The 23982-nt window shown below is 36.3% G+C and overlaps 1 protein-coding gene across 1 annotated transcript in view; it reads right to left on the bottom strand.

The window, feature by feature from the left end:
• Positions 1–1896: 1896 nt before the first annotated feature.
• Positions 1897–23982, bottom strand: part of plekhf2 (pleckstrin homology domain containing, family F (with FYVE domain) member 2) — a 37584-nt gene continuing 15498 nt past the window's right edge. Inside the window, exon 2 of the mRNA XM_056475303.1 lies at positions 1897–4996. Coding sequence (XP_056331278.1) covers positions 4242–4985 — 744 coding nt within the window. The 5' untranslated portion in view covers positions 4986–4996 and the 3' untranslated portion in view covers positions 1897–4241. The remainder of the gene's footprint in view (positions 4997–23982) is intronic.

Below are 23982 nucleotides of genomic sequence, written 5' to 3'. Positions count from 1 at the left end.
TCCCCCCTCCTGTCTCCCTCGACGGTCCGCACTCACATTAATATTCGGGCCCGGGCGCGCTTACGTCATCGATGATGCGCTGTTCAGTAAGCGCTCTCGCTCAGCACAGCAGAGATTTCTTTATTTATAATGTTTTAGTCACTTGATATGCAGTGACACGCAGTCAAATATTTTGCCGAACAGATCAGCTACTTTTGACACTCATAAACAACCATAAAGTCCTCGTGCTGCAGGAATTATAAGGTTTGTTGAAGGTGCAGCTGTTGTGCAGTGAGAGGTTTGCGTCTTTAATTATCCAACAGTTCGCGTTCATTGAACAGTAAGAATGATGAATAAATCGATATGAAACAGTCCCTTAAGTCACGTTTCGTCTTCAGTTTCGGGCTTAGGCACGCTTTGCACTCACATTATAAGCGTACCGCGCCAAAGCCCAGGTGAACCGCGCTCTGGCACACCTCTACCAACTGGGCCAGGGCCGGCTAAGTGAACCGCATCTGAGCCCGATTCAGAGCACTCACACTTCTCAAAAAATTCTCAAAAAAGAGGCAGTTTCAAAGAGTTATAATACTGTGTTCACACAAGACGTGGAATGCGTAAAAAAATTGTGCTATTCGTGCGTAAATAGACGCGTGAACATATTAAGTTTACTCGCTTCATTCGTGCGTCAAATTCACTTCACGATAGAGGCGGATTCGCATCATGGGCATGGCTTCTGTCTGCCCGCTGACTCTAACTTCGTTGCTAAATGGCTAACATGGATTTTATTTAGAGAATAGCTGTGTTTATGTGCTTTAGGAGGGCTGATAAACAGTGTAGATTCGTTCGACGCCGTGTCCGAGTCCACTAGATCCTTTCAGAGGTGCACCCAGCTCTAAGAGTTCATAAACTTCTTCAGAAACTACACCTGTATGATAGAGGTATTCAGCAGTGCTTCAGACTAAGCTGAGCCCAGTTTGATGAGCTGTTGTTTGATGTCAGCAAGAGGATTTCCCCTTGGGACACCAACAACAGGTGCTATGTTATAATCACACCCCTACAAGACCAAGATCCTGATTGGTTGCTGTGGTGCGAACTCATGCGATCCGCATCAAACGCTCAATTCATGCAAAACACACTGTAGGACATCCATATTCATGTCTTTGCATTGACTTAACATGTAAATCACTCGCGCTTGACACTTCATCCGCGTCTGGTGTAAACGCAGTATAAAACATTATTTGTGAGGTGTTTTAAACTGAAACTTCACATACACACTCTAGATCTAGTAAAATCTAGTAAAAAGGGGTATAATAAGTCCCCTTTAAAGGCTGATTTATACTTCTGCGTCGAGCGATCAGCAAGACCCACGGCACCAGCCTTGAGCGTAGCATTGCATTTATACTTTCGTGCACTGTTTGTGTTGCTCTGCAATAACACATCCTACACACTAGCTCGCAATAGGTTATGTTCCTCTGTGTCGAGTTTCTCCGCGGGTGTTTTGCTTTTTCTGAACGCTACTTTGATATTGACAAGTAGCTTAACCTCGCTCATTCAGAGGCGGGAACAGGCAGACGTGCAACAACTTTAATCATAAGGTAAACACAAAACAACAGTTTCCATCTGGAGCTCATTCACGGGACTTGACACTTGTAAACACTCGCTCCAATAGGTACACGTGGCTCTCAGTCCCGCCCACACTGGTCACAGCTATCAAGCTGACCAATCACAGAGCTTGCGCTAGGCAGTGTTGTGACGTATAGTTACATTTTTTGAGAGGTGCACGTCAGCATCAGCCACAGCGAGGGCTATGCGACTGTGTGAATGCTGCACCAGAGCATACCCGTGTGCTTGATGCAGAAGTATAAATCATCCTTAATACCCATTTGTATACTTGCATTACAGAAGACAAGACACAGGTTTAAGCAATACATATATTTTCCTCAAAATTAGTATCTAATAATGATATGATGGATTACATTCAGTTTTTAGCCCTTTGAGAGTTTTAAATGAGATTTAGTCTTTTTAAAAATGTACAAGAAAACAGAAAAATCCCCCAAATCCATCCAAGGGAATCATAAATGATGTTCAAGAAACAAAAAAAAGAAACTAAATGGCAATATCGTTCATCCTCTACTCTGAGCTTTGCTTAGTTTATGAAAATCTATTCTCTTGTATTTGCAGGCCAGATATGTGGGCCAGGCCCACTTCCTACTCAAGCCCCTCCCCATTAAAGCCCCACCCCTTTTTTGTGGTTTGCAGAGAGTAAAGTGCTGGTAGCTGATCCAGAGGTGCTCAGGAAACGCACACATGAACCACACGGAAACACTATGAAGAAACTATCTGAAAGCTTAAGAGTAATTAACATTTACAAAAAAAAAACACTGTACACAGTTTACAACATGCAAACCAAAATGATCCTCAAGGAATATTTCAACTGAAGCATGATATTAAAACATTAAAGTAGAATTAAAACAAAAATAATCTCAGGATAAATTTGGACTAATTCAAATAATTAATTAAATCAAGCATTATACCATACACGACTTTCCTGGAATCTGCCGTTATATTCCAAAAGCAAGATTAGATCATTACCTTGAGTCAATCACTGTAAACCTATTTCAATCTCAAATAAGTTGCACATAAATGTACAGAAGAAAAAATACTTCTCACTTAAGCGTATCGGTTGTTGCATATAAACTAGACGGTCTGAACAGACTCTTAAGACGGAGTCAGGTTAATTAAATATCCCTTTTTCAACATCGGTTCTGTTATTCTGACGCAAACAAAAACATGCCATCTTCACAGGTGATCAAGTATTCATTACTGAGACAGTTCTCAAGCAGTACAGCTGACTTTTCCATCAGCTTGACAAAACGACTGTAAACCTAGCAGATCGCTGAACAAATTAACTACTGTATCTCTCCAAGAAGTCCAACAGTCATTTATAAAGAAATACGCCACTTTGGAAAGCTGTTAGTGCAGTTTTTTGTATGTCAAACAGTCATTAAAAAACAAAACAAAAGGTGGCTGTGATCCAGTCACTTCCTCAAAATGCTTTCGATTCCCGTTTAAAACTAGGATTGACTGTCATGTGACCTCACGAACACAAAAACCCCAAAGAGAGAACGGTCATCCTTTGCCTGTAAGCTGCATGCATGTGGTATATTTCTGTAAGTGAGAACTATAGAAAGATGTCAATGTACTTCAACACATGTGGTGTACAGATGCAACATGCTTCTATCAGAAGATGCTCAAACTGTTCGGACTGAGAATGCAATAAGTTGGACTACACTCTTTTGAAAATGGCCTAGTTTGGATGATTATTAGAGTCATATAATTAAAGCAATAAAAACGGTTATTACAATGGTACCTGTGTGCCTCTAAGTCATAGGTGTCCAAACTCGGTCCTGGAGGGCCGGTGTCCTTCATATTTTACCTCCAAGTTGTTTCAACACACCTGCAAAGACGTTTCTAGTATAACTAGTAAGAGATTGATTAGCTGGTTCAGGTGTGTTTGATTAGGGTTGGAGCTAAACTCTTCAGAACACTCGCCTTCCAGGACCAAGTTTGGACACCCATGCTCTAAGCAGTATATGAGGTGCGCTCTTAAATGCAGACATCTCAAAGTAAAGGAATTGGCCTGTTCTCCTTTCCAGGATCTACTTCCTGAGGATAAATAAGAAGGCACTGAGGCAGCGGCGACCTTGTCAGATGAATTATGCAACAGGCTTCCTGTCCCACGGCATTATATACACATTTACAAGCTTAGTAGCGTCTATCTGATTTGTCATTAGCAATTACTAGAACATGAGAGACACCCAAACACATACTTTCATGGTTTGTTAGTGGTTAGTTGTAGAATTAAATGCAGCTCGTTGTTTAAAACTTAATGCACTACATGGTTTCACCTGAGGGAGGGTATGCTCAAGAACAGCCTGCAATCACATTATGCAACATTCGCTTCTCTGGCAAAGTAGCAGTAAGAAAAAGCTAGCAAAAGAAGATGAAAGAGCACCATTGCCAAGAAATGCATCTACACGAAGGGACTTAAATTAGACTATGAGAGTGACTTTAATGTGGAAGTATTGCGAGCCGACAAGTAGTGTTCATGAGGAACAATTCCCATCAAACCTTTTGTTCATATGCACAGGGCCTTTAATTATTTAGGGTAAGTGTTATTGCCAGAGGAACCTTTGCAAACCCTGAATGAGAGACTAAAATATTGGGATCTGTATATTGTCAGTGTTTCCTAAAAGTGACCCTCAGTCACTGCTGTCGTCGTCATCGTCGTCGTCCGAGATGTTGTTGCTGCAGAAGTCGGAGCCCTGCCGGCTGTAGGAGTCTGATCGGGGTGGGAGAGTAGCACCCGTCGAGAGCTGCTTGTAACAGAACTCGCACACGCGCACCGGTTTGGAGGACTGGCTGGGGAGAAGGAACTTTTTCTCTGAGCACGGGCCGCATACGACGAAGCCACACTTCCGGCAGTGGTGGCGCCGGTTGACAGGGGTGAACTTCATCTTCTGGCAGCGCATGCACACGGTTGCCTCTGAATCGGGCACCCAGACTGCGGCGTGCTCGCCGGTAGGAGATTTCCCGCTTTTTTCAAGCAAGTCCGAAACGCATTTGTTGATGTGGCTCATCCACTCGGACTTCTCCGTAGCGGTGGCGGCATAAACGGCGAAGGATTTAGTGGGCGTTTTAATAAGCCAGCCGTTGCGCAATTCGCCCTCATCATCGACCGTGTCTATGGTAACGCTCTCCAAAGGGATGATGTGCTGCTTATTGTACTTTTTCTTCTGGATGACGATGTTGCCGTACACCAGGATGTCGTTGAAGAGGAAGAACTGCCGAGCTTTAGGTCTTTTGCGGCACAGCTTTGTGAGAACGCCCTCTCCGATCAGAACTCGACCTGGGATGGCCAGCGGTTGACCTGCTGTGCCGAAGCATGCCTCCACCACCCCGATGCGTTTAGAGTTGGCCTCACTGTTCGCCAAGCGGTCCACCATCTTTCAGACACCTAGGAATAAAAGAAAGAGAAAAAAGGGGTCATGATGCGAGCAGGAATAGAAAATGATTACGATGGCTCAGGTTTCCTTTGCATTCTCCCAACAGACCATTTTGAGCGATGTAAACAAAAACAATGGTCCAAACGTATTTGAAACTGTGATATTTTTATCCAAGGTTATCATGCCGACAGAATCTTATACCGGCCCATGCCTAGCGGAGAGTTCGCCCACAACTGACATTTAAATAACCCCATTTCAAAGCATTTATTAAACAAAAGATAATCTATTTTACAATTTGAGATAACATAATATTAATTTCATAAAAACTGTAATACTGTGTGATGCATAAATTAAATGCACAGGCATATTGTCATTGCTCTGAGGCCCCGTTTACACTAATACCTTTTAGTTAGTAAACGTTTTGCTACGGTTACGCTATGTTTTAAGTTTAAATTATAGACTGATATATATCTTGTCTACGACCCATAAGTATTTAATCAGAGACTGCCATTAAAACGCAATCTGTACAGAACATCGTTGTGTACAGAACATGGTTAATAATCCATGTCCAGTACAACAGCTTTCAACAATAATAACCATATCAATATCAGGGATCATACACATTTTTACTACTAAAATTCCATGACTTTTCCAAAACTTTCAAGTTCATTTTCATGACGTAATGTTTCATGTAATGTCTACATGGTAAATAATAAGAAAACAATGATGTTCAAATTTCTTACAGCATATCATAAAACACCCAACTATTTATTTTGTTTAAATTTGTTTTTATATCGATGTACAATTTGATAATGCTTACACAGCACTAACAATGTGAGAGCGAGTTTTTGGCCAAGGACAGAAAAAAAGTTACGACAACTAACCTATATTCAAGTTAGGGCTGCACAATATATGGTTTCAGCAGCAATATCGCAACGTGTGCATGAGTAACAGTCACATTGAAGGATATGCAATGTTGCGATAAAAGTTTAATATAGAGGTTAATCATAATGGATCAAAAGTTAATCATCTGCATGCATTTTTAAAGAGATAAAATAACTTCAGCCAAAAATGACTTGCCATTTTCATTACACCCTTCACTTGTTTTAAACATTTATGATTTTTTTTTTTTTAAATGAACACAAAAAGAATATAATTTAATCACTCCAATAGTTCTGAAACAAGTGAAGTGTGAGTAAATAGTGAGTACATTTTAGGTATAGGACGATAACCTTGTTCAAGGTATACCGCAGTTTGGAAAAGTCAAGGTTTTAAACCCATCCAAATGTTCTGCTATACCTTTCCTAAAGTACGAGTACGATGATTTTTATTTACTTTTTTTTTTTTAGGACAACAGTATCTCCAACAGAAAAGATCTGCACAGATGCCGTTTTATACTGTAAATTAATTTGTGTTTTTGAAACAAATGAAGACAGCACAATTCACTTGAATTATTTAGCCTGACATGTTTACTCCTTCAAAATATTTTAAATGGTTCCCAAATTAAAATATATTGTGTCCAAAGGGGAAAAAGGTTTTGTTTTTTAGCCAGTTTTTAAAAAAAATCAATTTTAGAGCAACAATCTCAATACTGCAAAACCGTAAAACTGATATTTATATCCAAGGTTATCATACATTCAGAATCTTATACCGGTCCATGCCTAGTACATTTTAATCTTTGAGTAAACTGTCCCTTTGAGGCCTTTGCCTGTAAGAACATTTCAATATTTCAAATTTTAAAACTTCCGACCACAAGAAATTTTTTGTAACCTTAATAAAGATTAAATAATATTCAAAAATAAAAAACTATGCAGTGTTGATTATTCTGCATCTAATCTGTATCTGAATTGTGAATACATGTGAATATCTTACTATATTTAATACTATATTTTATTTATCTTTGCTTGTAATTCATTTGTTATATATTATTTGAGATTTACTCCCCTACAAAATCCCCCCAATCAATCCAAATAAACCTATTAAATCAAATTTGAAATTGTATTCACATTGAAATATATCGCAGAAACACTAAATACTGTAATGTAAGATTTTTCCAATATCGTGCAGCCCTAATTTAAGTATACAGATATTTGTTCAACTAATTTCAATTACTTTTCCAAAACTTTGAGGGTTTTTTAGTTTTTCCAAAACTTTTCCAGGCCTGGAAAAAACAATGTCAAAATTTCATGAACTTTTCAGTTTTTCCATGACCGTATACGTTTTTTCATGAAAGTGATCAACGTTTTTTAATGTGGTATCAAGAATTGTGAAATTTGCCTGGTGCAACTCTAGTATCGTTACATGGTTACCCAACAATATTTGTGACTAACAGGATTACTGAAAATAAAGAGTGGTCTGTTACATCATCACAAGAAAGACAAGTCTGTTCAAAGGAGGAAATGTGTTCCAGCAGAACAAAATACACCATTGTCAACTTTTGATTTTTTATTAAAGCCTTCGAAATGCAGATAGTCTGACTGAGAGCAGTGAAGATGTTTAATGACATGCTTTTACATCCCCCACTTCACCACAGAAAAAAAAAAATCATGATCAAAACAATCGGCTACAGCTCTATAGTTATCCTCCAACTGATCTACACCACCTCAAACTGCACTGCTGATCACATTCAGAGTATCTTTTCACAGTGCGAGAGAGAAACAGAGCAACATGAGCTATTCAAGGTTGGACAACAGGATCTGATCTTTCTCACATTACATCCTGTCTGCCTGCCTTAACAGTCACATCTGAGCTGGTCAAGAAAAAAAACACAGAACGTGAAAGCAAATGACACACTCATAACGCTCCTGATTCATTCAATGAGCAGGTGCTAAAATAAAAATAGCATGTAATACCATATTGTCATTCTTCGGTTGCCTTTGGGCATAAACAAATGACATAATCAGATCTTATCGGGCTGCTTCACATGGTAGAGCAAATTGTGATAAACAATCAACTGTGTTCAGTCTCATGCAAAAGCTACTTTTCTCATTTTTGGTATGGCATCATTCATGAATTGGAAAGGATTAAACAGGGTCAAGTTAGCTGGCTTTTCAATCTAAGGCGTGTAGACGCCTTGTCACGTTTGGTGAGCTCATAAGTCACACTAGGTTTTCATAAGATCAGATAAACACTGGGGATTAGGAGACCAGAAAACATTACTGGGTGTGTTTCCATGATGCCACAGATAAGGTAAACCCCATTTCTGTGTCTATTATGACTATCATATTGCAATCTGATGGTAGGGCACAGAAAGTGAACCCCTTCACCAGAAAGGAACACACTGACATTTTATACATCCTACACTTTGACCTCGATGTTGAGAAGAAAAAAAAAAAAAGAAGCTAACTTAACACACAAACCACATATTTATCTAATGCAATCTTCTCCACATCACCGTCTAGTACCAAAAACAACTCGACAGAACTAACCGTCTTCATCAAGAAAGTCAAGATAGGCCAATTAATTTGCATTTTATTTAATTTTCAGATAATGTACATTGGATGAGGACCGGTTTGGCTGATTAACTCCAGCTTTACTTGCCATGTGTTCACTCAAACAAATGAAAGCTGGACAATAGGTAGAGCTGGGCCATTTGGCCAAAAATCTAAATCTCGATTAATTGAACATTTTAACTCGATTACGAATAATGAACGATTATTTTATTTATTTTTCCCTTATAGTTTGGTGACAGGTTTTGTAAAGTAAATAAGTTCACATATTACAAGTGAGAGATTTTTGAATAAAGAGTTCATTACTTGACTATAAAATAATTAAAGGAAACATACACTATCTACTATGTACAATTACTTATTGAACATAAACGTTGAACAACTGAAATTAAAAGCACACATTGCCTAAAACAAACAGTCAATTTTTCTTCCAAAAAAAGTTTATATAAACTATTATAAATTATTTTTAATGTTTTTCAAATTAAAAGTAGATAAGCAGTATCTCTTCTAAATAAAAAACTCTTGTATTCCTTGTAAATAATATTTTAAACACTGTATTTCTTGCATCTTCTGTAAACAAATATTTTATTGTCAATAATAATTTTAATGTAATTGAAAATATGCCATCTCAAGGCATCTTTGGCGCAGCTTCCAATCATCGTCAAACGTAAGTGCAAAGTAAGGCCCAAGAATAGGTCCATCTTTGGGGACCAACGGACGTGCAACAACTTGCAACAACAAAGTAAACACAAAACAAAAGTTTCCATATGGAGCTCCTTCATGGGACTCGACACTTGTAAACACTCGCTCCACGGACTCTCCGCTCCGTCCACACTTGTTATTGCTACCAAACAGACCAATCACAGCTTGCGCTACGCGTCGTCGGGACGTGTAGTTAACAGAGCAGGGTCAAGTGACTCCTCACGCCGTAAATAATTGAAAGAATCAACCAGGAAAAATTAGATCCGAAAATAGGTTTCGAATATCGGTTTCAATTACTTTTCGATAAATCGGCCAGCCCTAACAATAAGGATGCAACGATTAACCGATGGATTAACGCATGCTGGATTAACTCTGGCTGAGGCTACTAACTAAGGGCCGTTCACATATTGCGTCTTTAGCACATGCAAGTTGTAGCACATGCAAGCACTGGCACCCGCATATTGGAAGCGACATGCATGTGATGCGGACACGCTTTCCAGGCTCACATAGCTGAAAGTCACGTGCCAAGAACTGGACCGATTCCTCCAAAGAAAAAAAAAACAAACAATTTTGTAATACAGTTGATCAAAAGTCCCTTTCAGACAGGGGTTCATAGCCTTTGACAACATTTGTTCTCTCTAAAAGGGAAATACTTAGCTAATAGCTTAGATTCACATTAGAGAAATACATTTTTTAATTATTCTAATTTTTATTTAATTATATATTTATTGTTCCGTCATTTATTTTCAGTGTGAAATGATTACTTATGTTTAAATTACTTTTTAACTCCAAACAGAAATGGACTATTGTTTGTTTGAAATATTATTTTGAGCTGTCTTAATTAGTTACTAAGCAGCAATAAATAACACTTTATAATATAAGGATTTTTTCATGTGATTTACTAAACTAGTAGTGTTTTGAATTTAAAAAATGCATAATAATCGTGATAACCACGAAACACCGAAACTCAGACTATAATTGTGCAACCAAAATCTATAATCGTTGCATCCCTATTGGAGAATTGTTTATTCATGTTGTTCCAAACCTGTACAACCTATTTTCCCAATGGATTCCAAAATATGAGCGTTTTTGTGTCCATACGTTGAAATTGAATAGGGTCCAGAACCATATTGTACAGTTCAACACTGTCTAATTTTAGGAACAAAAATGACTGGAGCATTCTAATAATACCATCTTTTGTGTCTTACAGAAGAAGAAAGTGTGCCATTCTTGTTTGGAAAGATTGGAAAGAATGATGACCAAATTGTAATTTTTGGGTGGTGAATTAATCTTCAGGGGCCTTCCACAGCAAACTGACAACAAAGAACTATTGACATCCAAACCTGACTGCTGTCGTCACATCTAGTAAAGCTTGAGCACACAGCAAAGACTACAAACATTGGTCAACCAGAGGTACAGTGTGTGCCTGCTTCAGGGGAGAAAAAAAAACAATTTATCTATTTCAGCAGGTATCAAAAGTCTATAAGTCTATGGTATATTTACCATTCAAAATGGAAAAATCGAAACAAGTACTGCATATACATAAGCAAAATCAGCCCCTGGGCACTGGGTATGATTTTGAATTTAAAAAAAGAAACGTTGATGACTTTCTTCATTTCAAGTGGCTCATTATTTCATTCCAATCATCTGAAAACTTTTGTTTATATTTAAAACACAAATTAAGATATTTTAGATGAAATCTGGGAGCTCTCTCATCATCCATAGACGGATATAGACCAGAGATGTTCAAAGTCCAGGAAAGGATTCATTAACATGGTCAAAACATTTCATGTGGCTTCAGTAAACTGAAATCAAACAAAGCACCAAGAACAGTTTAGTACACCAAAAGAACTTTAAAAACAATGATTGCATTGTGCTGCTGACTGAAACACAGAGCCATTGAGAAAAGTTTTGGTGTGTAAAAGTGTTCTTGGAGCTTCATATGATTACAGTTAGGGCTGCACAACACAGGGAAAATAGACAATAATGTTGTTAATTGTTGCGATAACAGCATTTCTTATGATTTTATTTTATTTTTTTTAATTATGTAATAATCATACTAAAATAAACAAGCAATATATATTTTTCTGAGCTAATTTAAAAAAAAAAACAAATAAACAAACAATTTAGATGTTCAACATTTAGACATTTAAACTAAAAACCTCCGCAGAAATTCAGATTATTGGCTGTTTTAATTTTTCTCTCGTCTCGCAGCATTATTATTTATTTCCAGCTTGACCTAACAGCACCTACTGGAGAGGTGGGGATGAAGATAGTAAAAGCCCTATCTGATTGGTGATGTAGCACATCAAATTAATGTAATTAATTACACTTCTCTGATATATTGATATAGTATTATCGCGATAATTATCTTTTTCAATATATTTTGCAGCCTTAGTTACAGTTACTAAAGTCACATGGAATGTTTTGAAAATGTTTTTGGTTCCTTTTCTGGAACGTCTCTAGACTATGGCTGTCTATGGAGGATGATGAGGGAGTTCACAGATTTACTACACTGTTCCTATTTACTATGACCTTTTATGTGAAGCTGCTTTGACACAATCAACATTGTAAAAGCGCTGTACAAATAAAGGTGAATTGAATTTAATTGAATTTAATCTGAAATATCTTAATTTGTGTTCCAAAAACAAAATGAAAAGGCCGAACGAGTATTTAAAAACAGATTTTTATTTTTGGGTGAACAGGCCTTTTTTAAATTGAATAGTAAGACAGGATGTTTAATTGCATTTGTAATAATATCACATTTTATAAGATGCTGTCTTTAAACCAGAAAGGCAGCTCTTACACCGATCACTTGAGACAAGAGGACAGTTGGCAGAGAAAGCATAAAGTAACACATTTCATAAAGTCATATAGTGCTAACAGCTCTATTTAGCACTCATGTGTGGAGCCCTGCTCAGCCGACAATAACTAATTTCAACAAACATTTGTGTAAGAATATTGTAACAGAAGTCAACTTGTTAGTTTATTTAACATCAGTTCTTACTGTAGTAAGGGAGATCTGCTTCATTCTTGTCTGTCACTGTGCTGTTTATCTATGGCCCCATTTACACTGCCAGTTAATTGTGACCCAATTCTGATTTTTTGCTCCTGTGACACAGACCAGATCTGTACTATAATAGTGTAAACGGAAAAAAACGCATTCATTCGGATATTCAGATATCGGTTTCAGGTCTCCTTCATATGTGGAAATAAATCAGATATAAATCGGATATGTGACAATGCGACTATCATGTAAACAGGCAGATCGGATTTATTAAGGCATGCCGTTTTGTACATTAATAAACGTGATAATGGGGTACTTCTCCACAGTTTAATGACATAGAAGGAAGAGCGTGTGTGGACACCAACACAGTAAAAAACAACAGAGGAAATATAGAGGAAAGTGGTCAGTCGCCACAATTTGCTCCCACCAGACGTGAAATCTCTCTCGTACCCACAAATTCTTCTGAATAATGGAGGACATGATGAATAAACCATATCCTCCTCCACCTCAAAATCAATTTATAGTTGGTTGAACTTCGCATATTTTGCAGAGCTAAAATCAAGACAATTTCTTCCATCGCAGCTAGTGGCGCAGATGCTAGAACCCGCTTTTACACATGCGATACAATTTACAACGTCGTGCAAGTGTAAACACATGAATTGGATATGGGTCACAATTAAAAGAACGTGTAAATAGACAGGCAAAAAAAAAAATCTGATATAGGAAACAAATCAGAAATGGGCATTAAGACCTGACAGTGTAAATGGGGCCTATGTGACGTTTATTTATGCGTCATCAGAGCAATACAGTTGCAGATAGATCTCTGCGGCTCAATCAGCATAAGAACGCTTTGCACAAACTGTCAGCCTGTTTGATTAATACTCATTTAGGTCACTAATTGCTGATAAAAACATAAACAGATAAAACTATAGTCGAAGTTAGTATTTATAATTGTTTTTATTTTTGTGACCAAATGTGAAATATCGATTTTAGGAAGAGAGTTATTACACAACATACTAACGTAGTCCTAATCTTTGTTGAATAATGCCAAAGATAAAGAGCTTTAAACAAACTGAATATTAAACTGCAATTTTAGTCAAACTACTGCAGTTCAAATATTTTCTAAAATAGTCCAACTGAACAGCCGGCGAGAGTTCTCAGATTCAACGTGCTGGCATTTATCATGCAAAAAGTCCCTCACGGGTTCAACATTTAGAGAACGAAATGCAAACACTGAAATTACAATTGCTTAACGAATACCCAATACTGACTTGGTATGTCAGGGCCTTAATGTTCAAAATCTCACCAAGTGCTAAAGGAAGTGGCCCTGAAACAGAACACAGGATTTTCAAGACACTCTTTTAAAGGTTAGTCTATTTTTGATACGTCTGTCGTAAAAATACTTTGCTCATAGTGGAGTGCCCAAATAATTGCACAAGACGAGATGCAACAGGAAGAGACTCATCTTAACTTTGACTTTCCTTTTAACACAGTTGAACACAAATTGAGATATTTGAAAGAATGTTGGAAACCATTAATCTCCCATACATAGAAAGAAAATAAATACTAGGAAAATCAGTGGCTATCGATTTCCAAGATTTAAAAAAAGATTTGTTTTTGGGGCTTGAGATGGTCTTTGGGACCACAGCCACTTAAGACATTTCTGGAGGTATTACTACAACTATTAAATTGTTGTTGTTTTTTTATTATCATGTAAGCTGTTTGCATTTGGAGAACATACATTTTTTCTGTGTGAAATACCAGTGATTATATACTTATATTAATCAGTTCATTCTGCACACACAACCTGGGTGCATTAACGAGCCATGTGCGAGGGGCGCCGAGCGCGTTCACGTGAGAGCATGTGCGCTGTTTGCGTGTCCAGTCTGCCTGTGGGAGTGAGTTCAAGCCAAACAGTGAGAACAGCGCCTACTGGAGTCACATAATACGATGGTCACAGAATTTGGTGTAACACCGGCATTATCATGATGGACTCATTCAGTAGCGAACTTGCGCTTATGTGACTTACACTTTTCATTGAAAAAACCTAATGACTACCTTTTTTGTTGCCACCATCATCGCTTGTGTGTGTCACCCAACACACCTTATTCTTGCAAGGGAAAAAAAAACAATCCACCGCATTTGGCGCTGCTTGTATCTAAATGCAGCCACACCCCCACACATGACAGCAGGGAAAAGCACAGCCAATCAAAATGTCCATATGTGTTTTGAGGGCGGGATGACTCAAGGAGAGAATGTCATTTAACCCTTTCTGCGTGTGTACGTTGACAGCGCGATTTTTTTTTGAGCGGGTTAAATTATTGGTGGGCACATTTCAATGGTCGGTGGATATTGGTGGGGACACGTACCCTCCGTCCACCCTAAATCTACACCCCTGTATATATTATATATACATATATACACACAAACACACACAACACAGTACTTTTTTAAAACTCTCATTCTTATTTTTATTTCAGTTGTTAAATTTTTGTTTTTCCGTTCGTTTTCGTTAACTATAACCTCGGCTCGGCCCTCTGATTTGTCCATTAAAGCTATCCACTGCACTCATTTTTATTACATGATCTCTAAAATCCCATGACTTTAATGCACATTCTGGAGTTTATTCATTAAATGTGTTTCCAGCATAGTTTATGTGCATTTTTTGTAATTGAATATCCTACTGTTATGTGCATACATTTATTATGCTTATTTTCATATATATATGTGCATCTTGTCGTTTACATCAAGCATGTTTTTATGCGATAATCCACAATGTGCATAAAAACATATATTGATTTTAAATGTGTAGCATGAGCAAGCAATCATAACATTTAAAAGGGAGTGAATTTAAAAGATGCATTTTTTTGACACTGCTTAAATGTAAAAATCAACCAATAGGTTGTAGGATAACTAATGACGTTTTAGCCCTTTATACTGCTCATTTCATCCCCCACAGCACAAAACCATCAAAACAGTGACACTCGTGGAGCTCAGCATGCTTTATAAAGTCACCCGATGGGCAGCAGTGAAGCTCCGCATGTCTGAAACTCAGTGAAAGGACACCATCGCCTCCTACACAGCAGCACACTTTCCTGACTCACTTCCTCATTTCACATTAAAAAAAAAATAATTTAACTACTGCAAGGGCTCTCCACAAAGTTTGGAAGAGTCAAACATATTGTGTTCTCTAGTATATTAAGTTTCCCAGTGAAGACCTATTTGGAAAGATTTCATTAATTAGATTCACTAGGGTGATCAAGCGTTTTTTCTATGCAGTGCATCAGCAAAAATAAAATAAGTTACAAGCATATAGTTGAAGTCAGAATTATTAGCCCCCTTTTGAGTTTTTTTTCTTTTTTAAATATTTCCTAAATTATGTTTAACAGAGCAAGGACATTTTCACAGTATGTCCAGCCTGATCTCTTGAGAAAACGTAAGTATATTACGTTTTGACAGTTTAGTGGCTAATTCGTACGAATTCGTACGAGTTCAGTCGTACAAAATTGTACGATTTTAAAAAGGAGGCGTGGCACCTAACCCCACCCCTAAACCCAACCGTCATTGGAGGATGAGCAAATCGTACTATATTGTGCGAATTAGATCGCACGAATTCATACGAATTAGCCACTAAATCAAAAAGTTACGAACTGCCGTGAGATTTTGTTGGTATGTCTGATAATATTTTTCCTTCTGGAGAAAGTTTTATTTGTTTATTTCGGCTAGAATAAAAGCAGTTTTTAATTTTTAAAAACCATTTTGTGGTCAAAATTATTTGCCCCTTTAAGCTATAGATTTTTTCGACTGTCTACAGAACAAACCATCATTATACAACTTGCCTAATTAACTCTATCCTGCCTAGTTAACCTAATGAACCTAGTTAAGCCTTTAAATGTCACTTTAAGCTGTATAGAAGTGTCTTGAAAAATATCTAGTCAAATATTATTTACTGTCATCATGGCAAAGATAAAAGAAATCAGTTATTAAAGGTGAGTTATTAAAACTATTATGTTTATAAATGTGTTAAACAGAAATTGGGGGAAAAAAATAAATAGGGGGGCTAATAATTCTGACTTCACCTGTATATAAAAACAGAGCAAAAATGGTTTTCTTTATGGGTTTTTTAGGGAGTCGAACATCATTGAATAATAGAAATTGAACAATCAAATGTAAAATAACATGGTTATCATTGTAGAAATCATTTCATACAATAACATAAAATATGTAATAATATCTTTATCCTTTAATCTTTTTTATAATATTTTATTTAACATTTATAATATATTTAACAAAGCAGTGCAATTCCAATAAAAAGAGAAAAGAGAGTACAGAATTGACACTCCCCTCCACAGACACACACACAAAAAGGATAAATAATAATATAAAGTACACAAGTACAACTAAATAAATTAATAAAATAAAAAATAAATAAATAAAAAAAAGAGCGATCGTCTCTATTACCAAATACATATACAGTTAGAGTCAGAATTATAAGCCCCTCTTTGAATGTTTTTCTTTTTTAAATATTTTCCAAATTATGTTTAACAGAGCAAGGAAATTTTCACAGTATGTCTGATAATATTTTTTCTTCTGGAGAAAGTCTTATTCGTTTTATTTAGGCTAGAATAAAAGCAGTTATTATTTTATTAAACCCAATTTTATGGTCAAAATTATTAGCCCCTTTGAGTCATATTTTTTTCAATAGTCTACAGAACAAACCATTGTTATACAATAGCTTGTCTCATTACCCTAGTTAACCTAATGAACCTAGTTAAGACTTTAAATGTCTCTTTAAGCTGTATAGAAGTGTCTTGAAAAAAATCTAAGTATTATTTACTGTCATCATGGCAAAAATAAAATAAATCAGTTTTTAGAAATGAGTTATTAAAACTATTATGATTAGAAATGTGTTGAAAAGAAATCTCTGTTAAACAGAAAATTGGAAAAAAAATAAACAGGGGGGGGCTAATAATTCTGACGTCAGCTGTACATACAAGAGATGACAATAGTCGTATTTTTACAAAGCCAGTGAGATCAATGTATAGGTTAGAAATAAAATTGAGGTGTTACAAACTTAAAATGCTAAATTCCCGTTATCCTTTCATTTTTATTAAATAATAAAATCCTGCAATCTGACTATTGCGGATACACACAATGTAATATCGATGCACACACTGCGATATCGATAAAGTGATGCACACTATAGACAAGACAAAAAAATGCATTTATTCAATCTATAGTGCGTGAGAATGATGAAGATATACAGTACAATCGACTTCACATACTTAATTATTGTTATACTTATTTAATTAAGTCCTTTACAAATAAAATGCTATTAAAATACTTTTCAAATACATAAATAAAATGCACTGACTTTTAACTGCCACACTGATACACACAGAAAAATGTATCCTGAAAAATAAAGTGCATCCTCAAAACTACACAGAGCGTAAATGAGATCTATAATATAAAATTTAGCTTAACATAAATAATAATAATTAAAAAATATATATATATTTCCAATCTATTTGTTAGGTGAGGGGGTTAATGAAAGATTCTGACCAATGGTAGAATCTCTGCTTTCGCATAACAAATTCCATTTTCATCCAAATCATTTACAAGGTGCTGACAGGAATTTCTGTGCAAAACTTTTCATTGTCTCTGGAAACGTTTTTAAAATGTTCAAACAGGCCTGTCAATGCTCTGTGTTCACACTAGCTTTTGCCACAAAATATTAAGATATTTAAATTATGGCTCAACAATATATATCATTTGAGCATCGATATCTCAATGTGTGCATCCACAATAGTCACATCGAAAGACATGCAATGTTGAGTTAGGATTATCAGGTCAGAGCACACCATATTTGTGGAGACACTGTAGAACTGAAGCATAATAGAGTAAAAAGTTTATCATTTGTATGTGTTTGTAGGGCCTGTGACTGTGTAAGCATGTTAAGGGAGTTTTAAGCATTTTAGTAGTGCATAAAGAATTTTCATAAAGATTAATTTTATTAAAATATTTATATGGTAAAGACTATATAGTGCTATTTTACATTTGATTATTAAGTTCTCTACCTGAATACTGTTGCTCTCTCCAGAAAACCACAAAGCACGGTTTATTTCACTTTAATATTTGCTCAATTTTCTTTATTTATAACTGTAGTTTAAATACTGTATATAATAAATTACATAAAAATTTGTTTATATTTCTCTCCCCTACAAAATCATCCCAAGAAATGTCTTTGCAACAAGAGCTATTTAAGTCATCTGGTGATTTTCAGAGCTATTTAAATCAGAGAAAACATATTGCAATGTTAAGTTTTTCCAATATCATACAGCCCTAATTTAAAATGACAGTTATTAGACAAGACATTAATTGTATAATAAGTGTATATACTGGAGTGTAAAACAATATTTTATTTAGCTTGCATGCATTAACTTTCTCGATGTTATTCACTGTGGGTTCAGAGAAACGTCCAGGCACATAGCACAAGCAATGTGTGGGAGTAGTTTGACTTAAAAGAACATACAAATATATTGCGTAGGCGATGTCAAACTGGCATATAACAATACAGCTGGTCTTAAAGGCTTTCGGTTGTGAGAAACACTACTTGAAATGTTAAAGAAAAAAACTTTATGAATGAAACAACAACAGTATATCAATATCTTAACAAATGTAATGCAATGTAAATGTACAGCTAGGGCTGCACGTTTCAGGCTAAAATGAGAATCATGAATTTATTTTTTATTTATTAATTTTTTTTTTGTTAAAACCAAGATCACGATTTTGTAGATGTAAAATAAAGGTTAATTTGAGTAGGCTATTGTTATTCTCAAACATATGGTAAAACAACAATATTATTAGGCCTATGTGTAGGTCTACTGTTGGTTAAAATGCTAAATTTTGTATAGACTTGGGATGGTGGACTTTAACAGACTTTAAATATGTCCTGGTTGTTAATGCACAGTAAAGTGATGGTATCAGAATACAACTATCCACAATTCTGTAGTTAATGTATTATCTTTGAGACGTATGCATGTCAGTTGACATTGACAACTTTATTAGACCATTTTTTTCATTGATAAAATGAGACATTTATCATTATCAGAGTCACTCTTGCATTATATTTAACATTATATAGGCTAGAACTGACACCGTTTAACATTTATTTTCATGCGCAACACTTGGTGTTTGCTTTGAAACATATCAAATGCTAGCCGTATTCCTAACTCTAAAATGCGATATCATTTAAGTGATGTGCTCGCTTTTGGTTTCACTTTCACTGCCAAGTGTGGCTTATAGCTGCTGTCACTTTGAGAATAAAAACATACATGCAAATCATACTTCCCGTGCGGCTCTCAAGCGATCGCTCTGTGCGACAATCTGAACGTTATTTACATTGTTATTACCTGTTATTTACAGCCTATGCAGGTTCTGTTCAATAAAGTAGACTTCACTGGTGGGCACAAGAGTGTCATCTTGGTAGTAAACAAACAGTGTGTCAACTCATGTGATTTCGCCGCCGCAAATACATCATTACATTAAGACAGAAATTACATTTTAGGTTGAATTATACCTTTATAAATACAATATGTGACACTTTCAACACCATTTGGAGGTGTCCACGTTGCTGAGCAACGAATATAAAACGTGAAGACCGCCTCTACGCTTCTGTCCTGAGCTCCTGAAATATAATTAGCTGAATCGTAGAAAAGCTAAAAAAAATGTATTATGTGAAATAATGAGTGTAGGGTCGATTCAAGATTGTGATCTCTTTTCAATTAACTGTGCAGCCCTATATACAGCTGCTAGATTTTGCATTGCTAAAATGAAATATAGGGATATTCATTTTTTGGTAAAAAGATTGGTATTAATTGTCGTAAATGATGAATATTGTAGGGCGACGCAGTGGTGAGGGCGATGCAGTGGCGCAGTAGGTAGTGCTGTCGCCTCACAGCAAGAAGGTCGCTGGTTCGAGCCTCGGCTGGGTCAGTTGGCGTTTCTGTGTGGAGTTTGCATGTTCTCCCTGCATTTGCGTGGGTTTCCTCCAGTCCAAAGACATATAGTACCGGTGAATTGGGTAGGCTAAATTGTCCATAACGTATGATGGATGTTTCCCAGGGATGGGCTGCAGCTGGAAGGGCATCTGCTGCGTAAAACGTGCTGGATAAGTTGACGGTTCATTCCATTGTGGCGACCCCGGGTTAAAAAAGGGACTAAGCCGAAAAAATTAATGAATGAATGATAAATATTGTACACTCTTGCTTGTAATAAAGTAATCGTATCACTAAAATTCACTGCAACCCCAGCCTTATCTCCTGAGGAAACCCAAGTATTTTACGTTTTGTCAGTTTATTGGCTAATTCATACGAATTTGTACAAGTTCAGTTGTACAAAAATGTATGGTTTTCAAAAGGAGGGGTGGCACCGAACCCCACGCCTAAACCCAACCATCATTGGGGGATAAGCAAATCATACTAAATTGTACAAATGAGATGGTACAAATTCATACAAATTAGCCACTAAATCAAAACGTTACGAATTGCCGTGAGATTGTGTTGACAAACCACACTGAACCTAAATGAACTTTCATGGCACAGACAAGAAATGTCTTTTGTGCTTCACAGAGCAAAGAAACGCATGACAAAATGTGTCATGTTGTGCACCAAACACCCACTCTTTTCAGAGGCTTCCCTAATTCAGCCTTGAGTCTAAACCCAAGAAGCACAAAGCCACTTAATGGCTGCCTTGTAAAAGGTTTGCTCTCGTGTTGCTGAGTGACATAAAGGTCAATGATGAGCACTTAGCAACTCTTAGCAATGACACATTAACCAACTCATTTCTTTCAGGCATATGCACACAAGAGCCTCTCTTTTGCAAATAACAGTTATCTGTCAAGCTAATTCATTATTAATATCAATACAAAGACAAATCTGACCTCATTTAACCTAAATAAGCCTCAGAAGCATGTCATCGGATATGCATACTTGACACATTTAAACGGTAATCATTGGAAATTTCAGGCACTACAAGCTTGATTTCCATGGTATACTAAAACTCTAAAAGGTAAGAAGAAGAAAAAAAATTATGTTCAAGTTGTAGATGACAGATAACAGTCAAGATTGTCTCTTCCTGTTTGTGTGGGCAGCTCTTGGCCAATAACAACTATTATCAAAGGTGTAATAGGTGATTGTTTTTAGAAATATTTTTTGTTAAACTGTTTGAAAGTGTATTCACATCCTCATAGCAATCATTAAATTAAGAGGTTCAAATGTATATGCATTTTAATATTCTGTAGAGCCATAAATAAGTTGGCCTAATCAAAATGCTGGGTCCAAACATTATGAAAATTTGTAATTATTTACCTCTGTGCACCCTGTTAGTAGTATTGGATCATCGGCACATTCATGGTCACAGTTCGAGCCGATAATTAGGGCTGCACAATATATCGTTTCAGCATCGATATCGCAACGTTATCATTCGCAATAGTCACATCGTGAGTATATGCAATATTGAGTTTGGATTATAACTGATCATCTCATAAGTGTTTTTGAGGCCTGTGACTGTGTGAGAGTTTTAAAAGCATTTAGGCATCAAAAACTGTACTGTTTGTACCTTTAACTAATTAACAGCGATCAATTTTATTGAAATGTTTATAAAACAAAGACTATGCAGTATCATTTTATGTCTGATTATTTAATTACTGTATGCCTGAATACAGTTTGACTCTTCGGAAAACAGTTAAATGCTGTTTATTTAATTAGTATCTTTCTTTATTGAACTTATCTATGCTTGTAAAATATTAATGATATTTTAGGCCCTCCCCTACACAATCATCCCAATCAATCTAAAATGATAAATTCCTTCCAAACAGTTATTCAACTCATCTAGTGAAATTGTATTCATATTGTAATGTATATCATGTAATAAAATAAATAAATAAAATAAATAAAAAATAAATGAATAAAATAAATAAATAAATAATTTTAAAAATATATATATCGCAATGTTAGATTTTTTCAATATCGTGCAGCACTAATGAGAATTATTGGCAAACATCAACAACCTACCATTTTGTAAGTTTGTTATTATAATTACTAACTGTACTATCAAGCTTTCTCTATGGCGAATGTTACTAGGGTTGGGTACCGAAACCCAGTGCCATTATGACACCAAAACCTACGTAACAGGTATGCACTGGATTAAATCAGCAAATAAATTTCAGTGCCACTGGTGCTGCGACAAGGACGACAAGGGGTACATCAAAGGCACACATAGGTACGCGTTGTGTCACACATAGGCTTGGGCGTAATATGTTATACCGCAGGATCTAAAAATAGCAACGGTGTCAGTTTCAATACGTTACACCGTCATAAAAAACAATGCACTTAAATAGGAGACAAGTATTAAATAAAGATTATTTAATGTCTAAAAATGTGTGTGTGTGATCATCATGGGACAGTGTGGAGGAGAGAGAGGTGAGGTAAGATGGAGACTCGAGCACCAAGTGACCTGGTCTCGAAAAAAAAAACACAACCTCTGGAGTTTGGCAGCATTTCCGGTTTTGACCGGAAATCATTTTTAAAATGATGAAAATGTTTCCTTCAATAAAATTTTTAAAAAATGTTGTTTTTTTTAATTTATCCCCATAATTTTGTGGCTCAAAAGTATCAGTTCAAGCACCGTTTTGGCACCAGTACCATTTTAAAAATATCGGTATCGAAATAACCCCAAACAAAACCCAACCCTAAATGTTACGCGATGTAGTGATGTTGTCTAGTGCATGGTCATGCGTTCAAGAGGCGTGGTTTTAGATCATAATTTGCATTGTGGGACATAGGCTTTTTAAAGATCTCATATGGCACCTATAATGGCCCGTTTCCACTGAGTGGTACGGTATGGTTCAGTTTGGTACGCTTTTATGGCCGTTTCTACTGTCAAAAGGCGTACCGAACCGTACCTTCCCACTTTTTCGGCACCCTTTCGAAAGGGTACCAAATATGAGAAAGGGTACCAAAAGGCGGAGCTAGACGCGCAGCTGAACGCTATTGGTTTACAGAGATATGTCAATCGTTTATGCAACAAGCCAGAATGAAAACAAAAGAGCCGCCATGTTTAAAATACACACACAGCCGAGAGATTACAGGGGAATTATATATACATATAATAACGAGCCATGGTCGATCCGGGCTCAAACAAACCTTGTTGTCGTCTTGATGGACAGCCACAAAGCCAAAATGAAGAGCAGATTTTACCCTGTGCCTCTTAGTTTTTTATAAGCCAGTCTGAAGTGAGAGCAGTTTCGCTTTCTTGTTTGCGTTTATATCTTAAATAACAAACTTCTTGAGCTGATGATGATAACCTGCGCTTGATTATTGACGTGCTTTTGAAACCCAATCCTGTCAGATACTGACAAACGCAAGAGTAAAGCGTGGGGAAAAAAGGAGAAGCCGGAAAAAAAGGAGCATATTATTTTTTCAGCAAACGTGAACAAGCTGCCTTGTTTAACTTTAAATAACCTTTTGGACTATTATGAACTCAGAATGATGGAATTACTCTCTAACAGAGGCTACATGTGCTGCTGAAGATTACAGACACAGATGAGAGGTTTGCTCTGACTGTGGGCTAACGTTATATTTCCTGTTGTTTTTTAACCTAAATAAGCACTAAATGTCTGCTGTGTATACATCTTCTGTAATTTGTATCATATCGGAGACTGTAAGGGGCTGTATGTGTTCATATATGTTGCATTTATTTATTTATTTTATATATTTACAGACGTTACAGTAGGCTGTTTCGCAGTGTCATTGATCTGCAGTTATAATCAACTCATATT

The sequence above is a fragment of the Danio aesculapii genome, chromosome 16, assembly GCF_903798145.1.
Source record: "Danio aesculapii chromosome 16, fDanAes4.1, whole genome shotgun sequence".
Classification (NCBI taxonomy): domain Eukaryota; kingdom Metazoa; phylum Chordata; class Actinopteri; order Cypriniformes; family Danionidae; genus Danio; species Danio aesculapii.
Note: the sequence above shows the minus strand (reverse complement) of the source record. Positions and strands in the feature narration are given on the sequence as shown.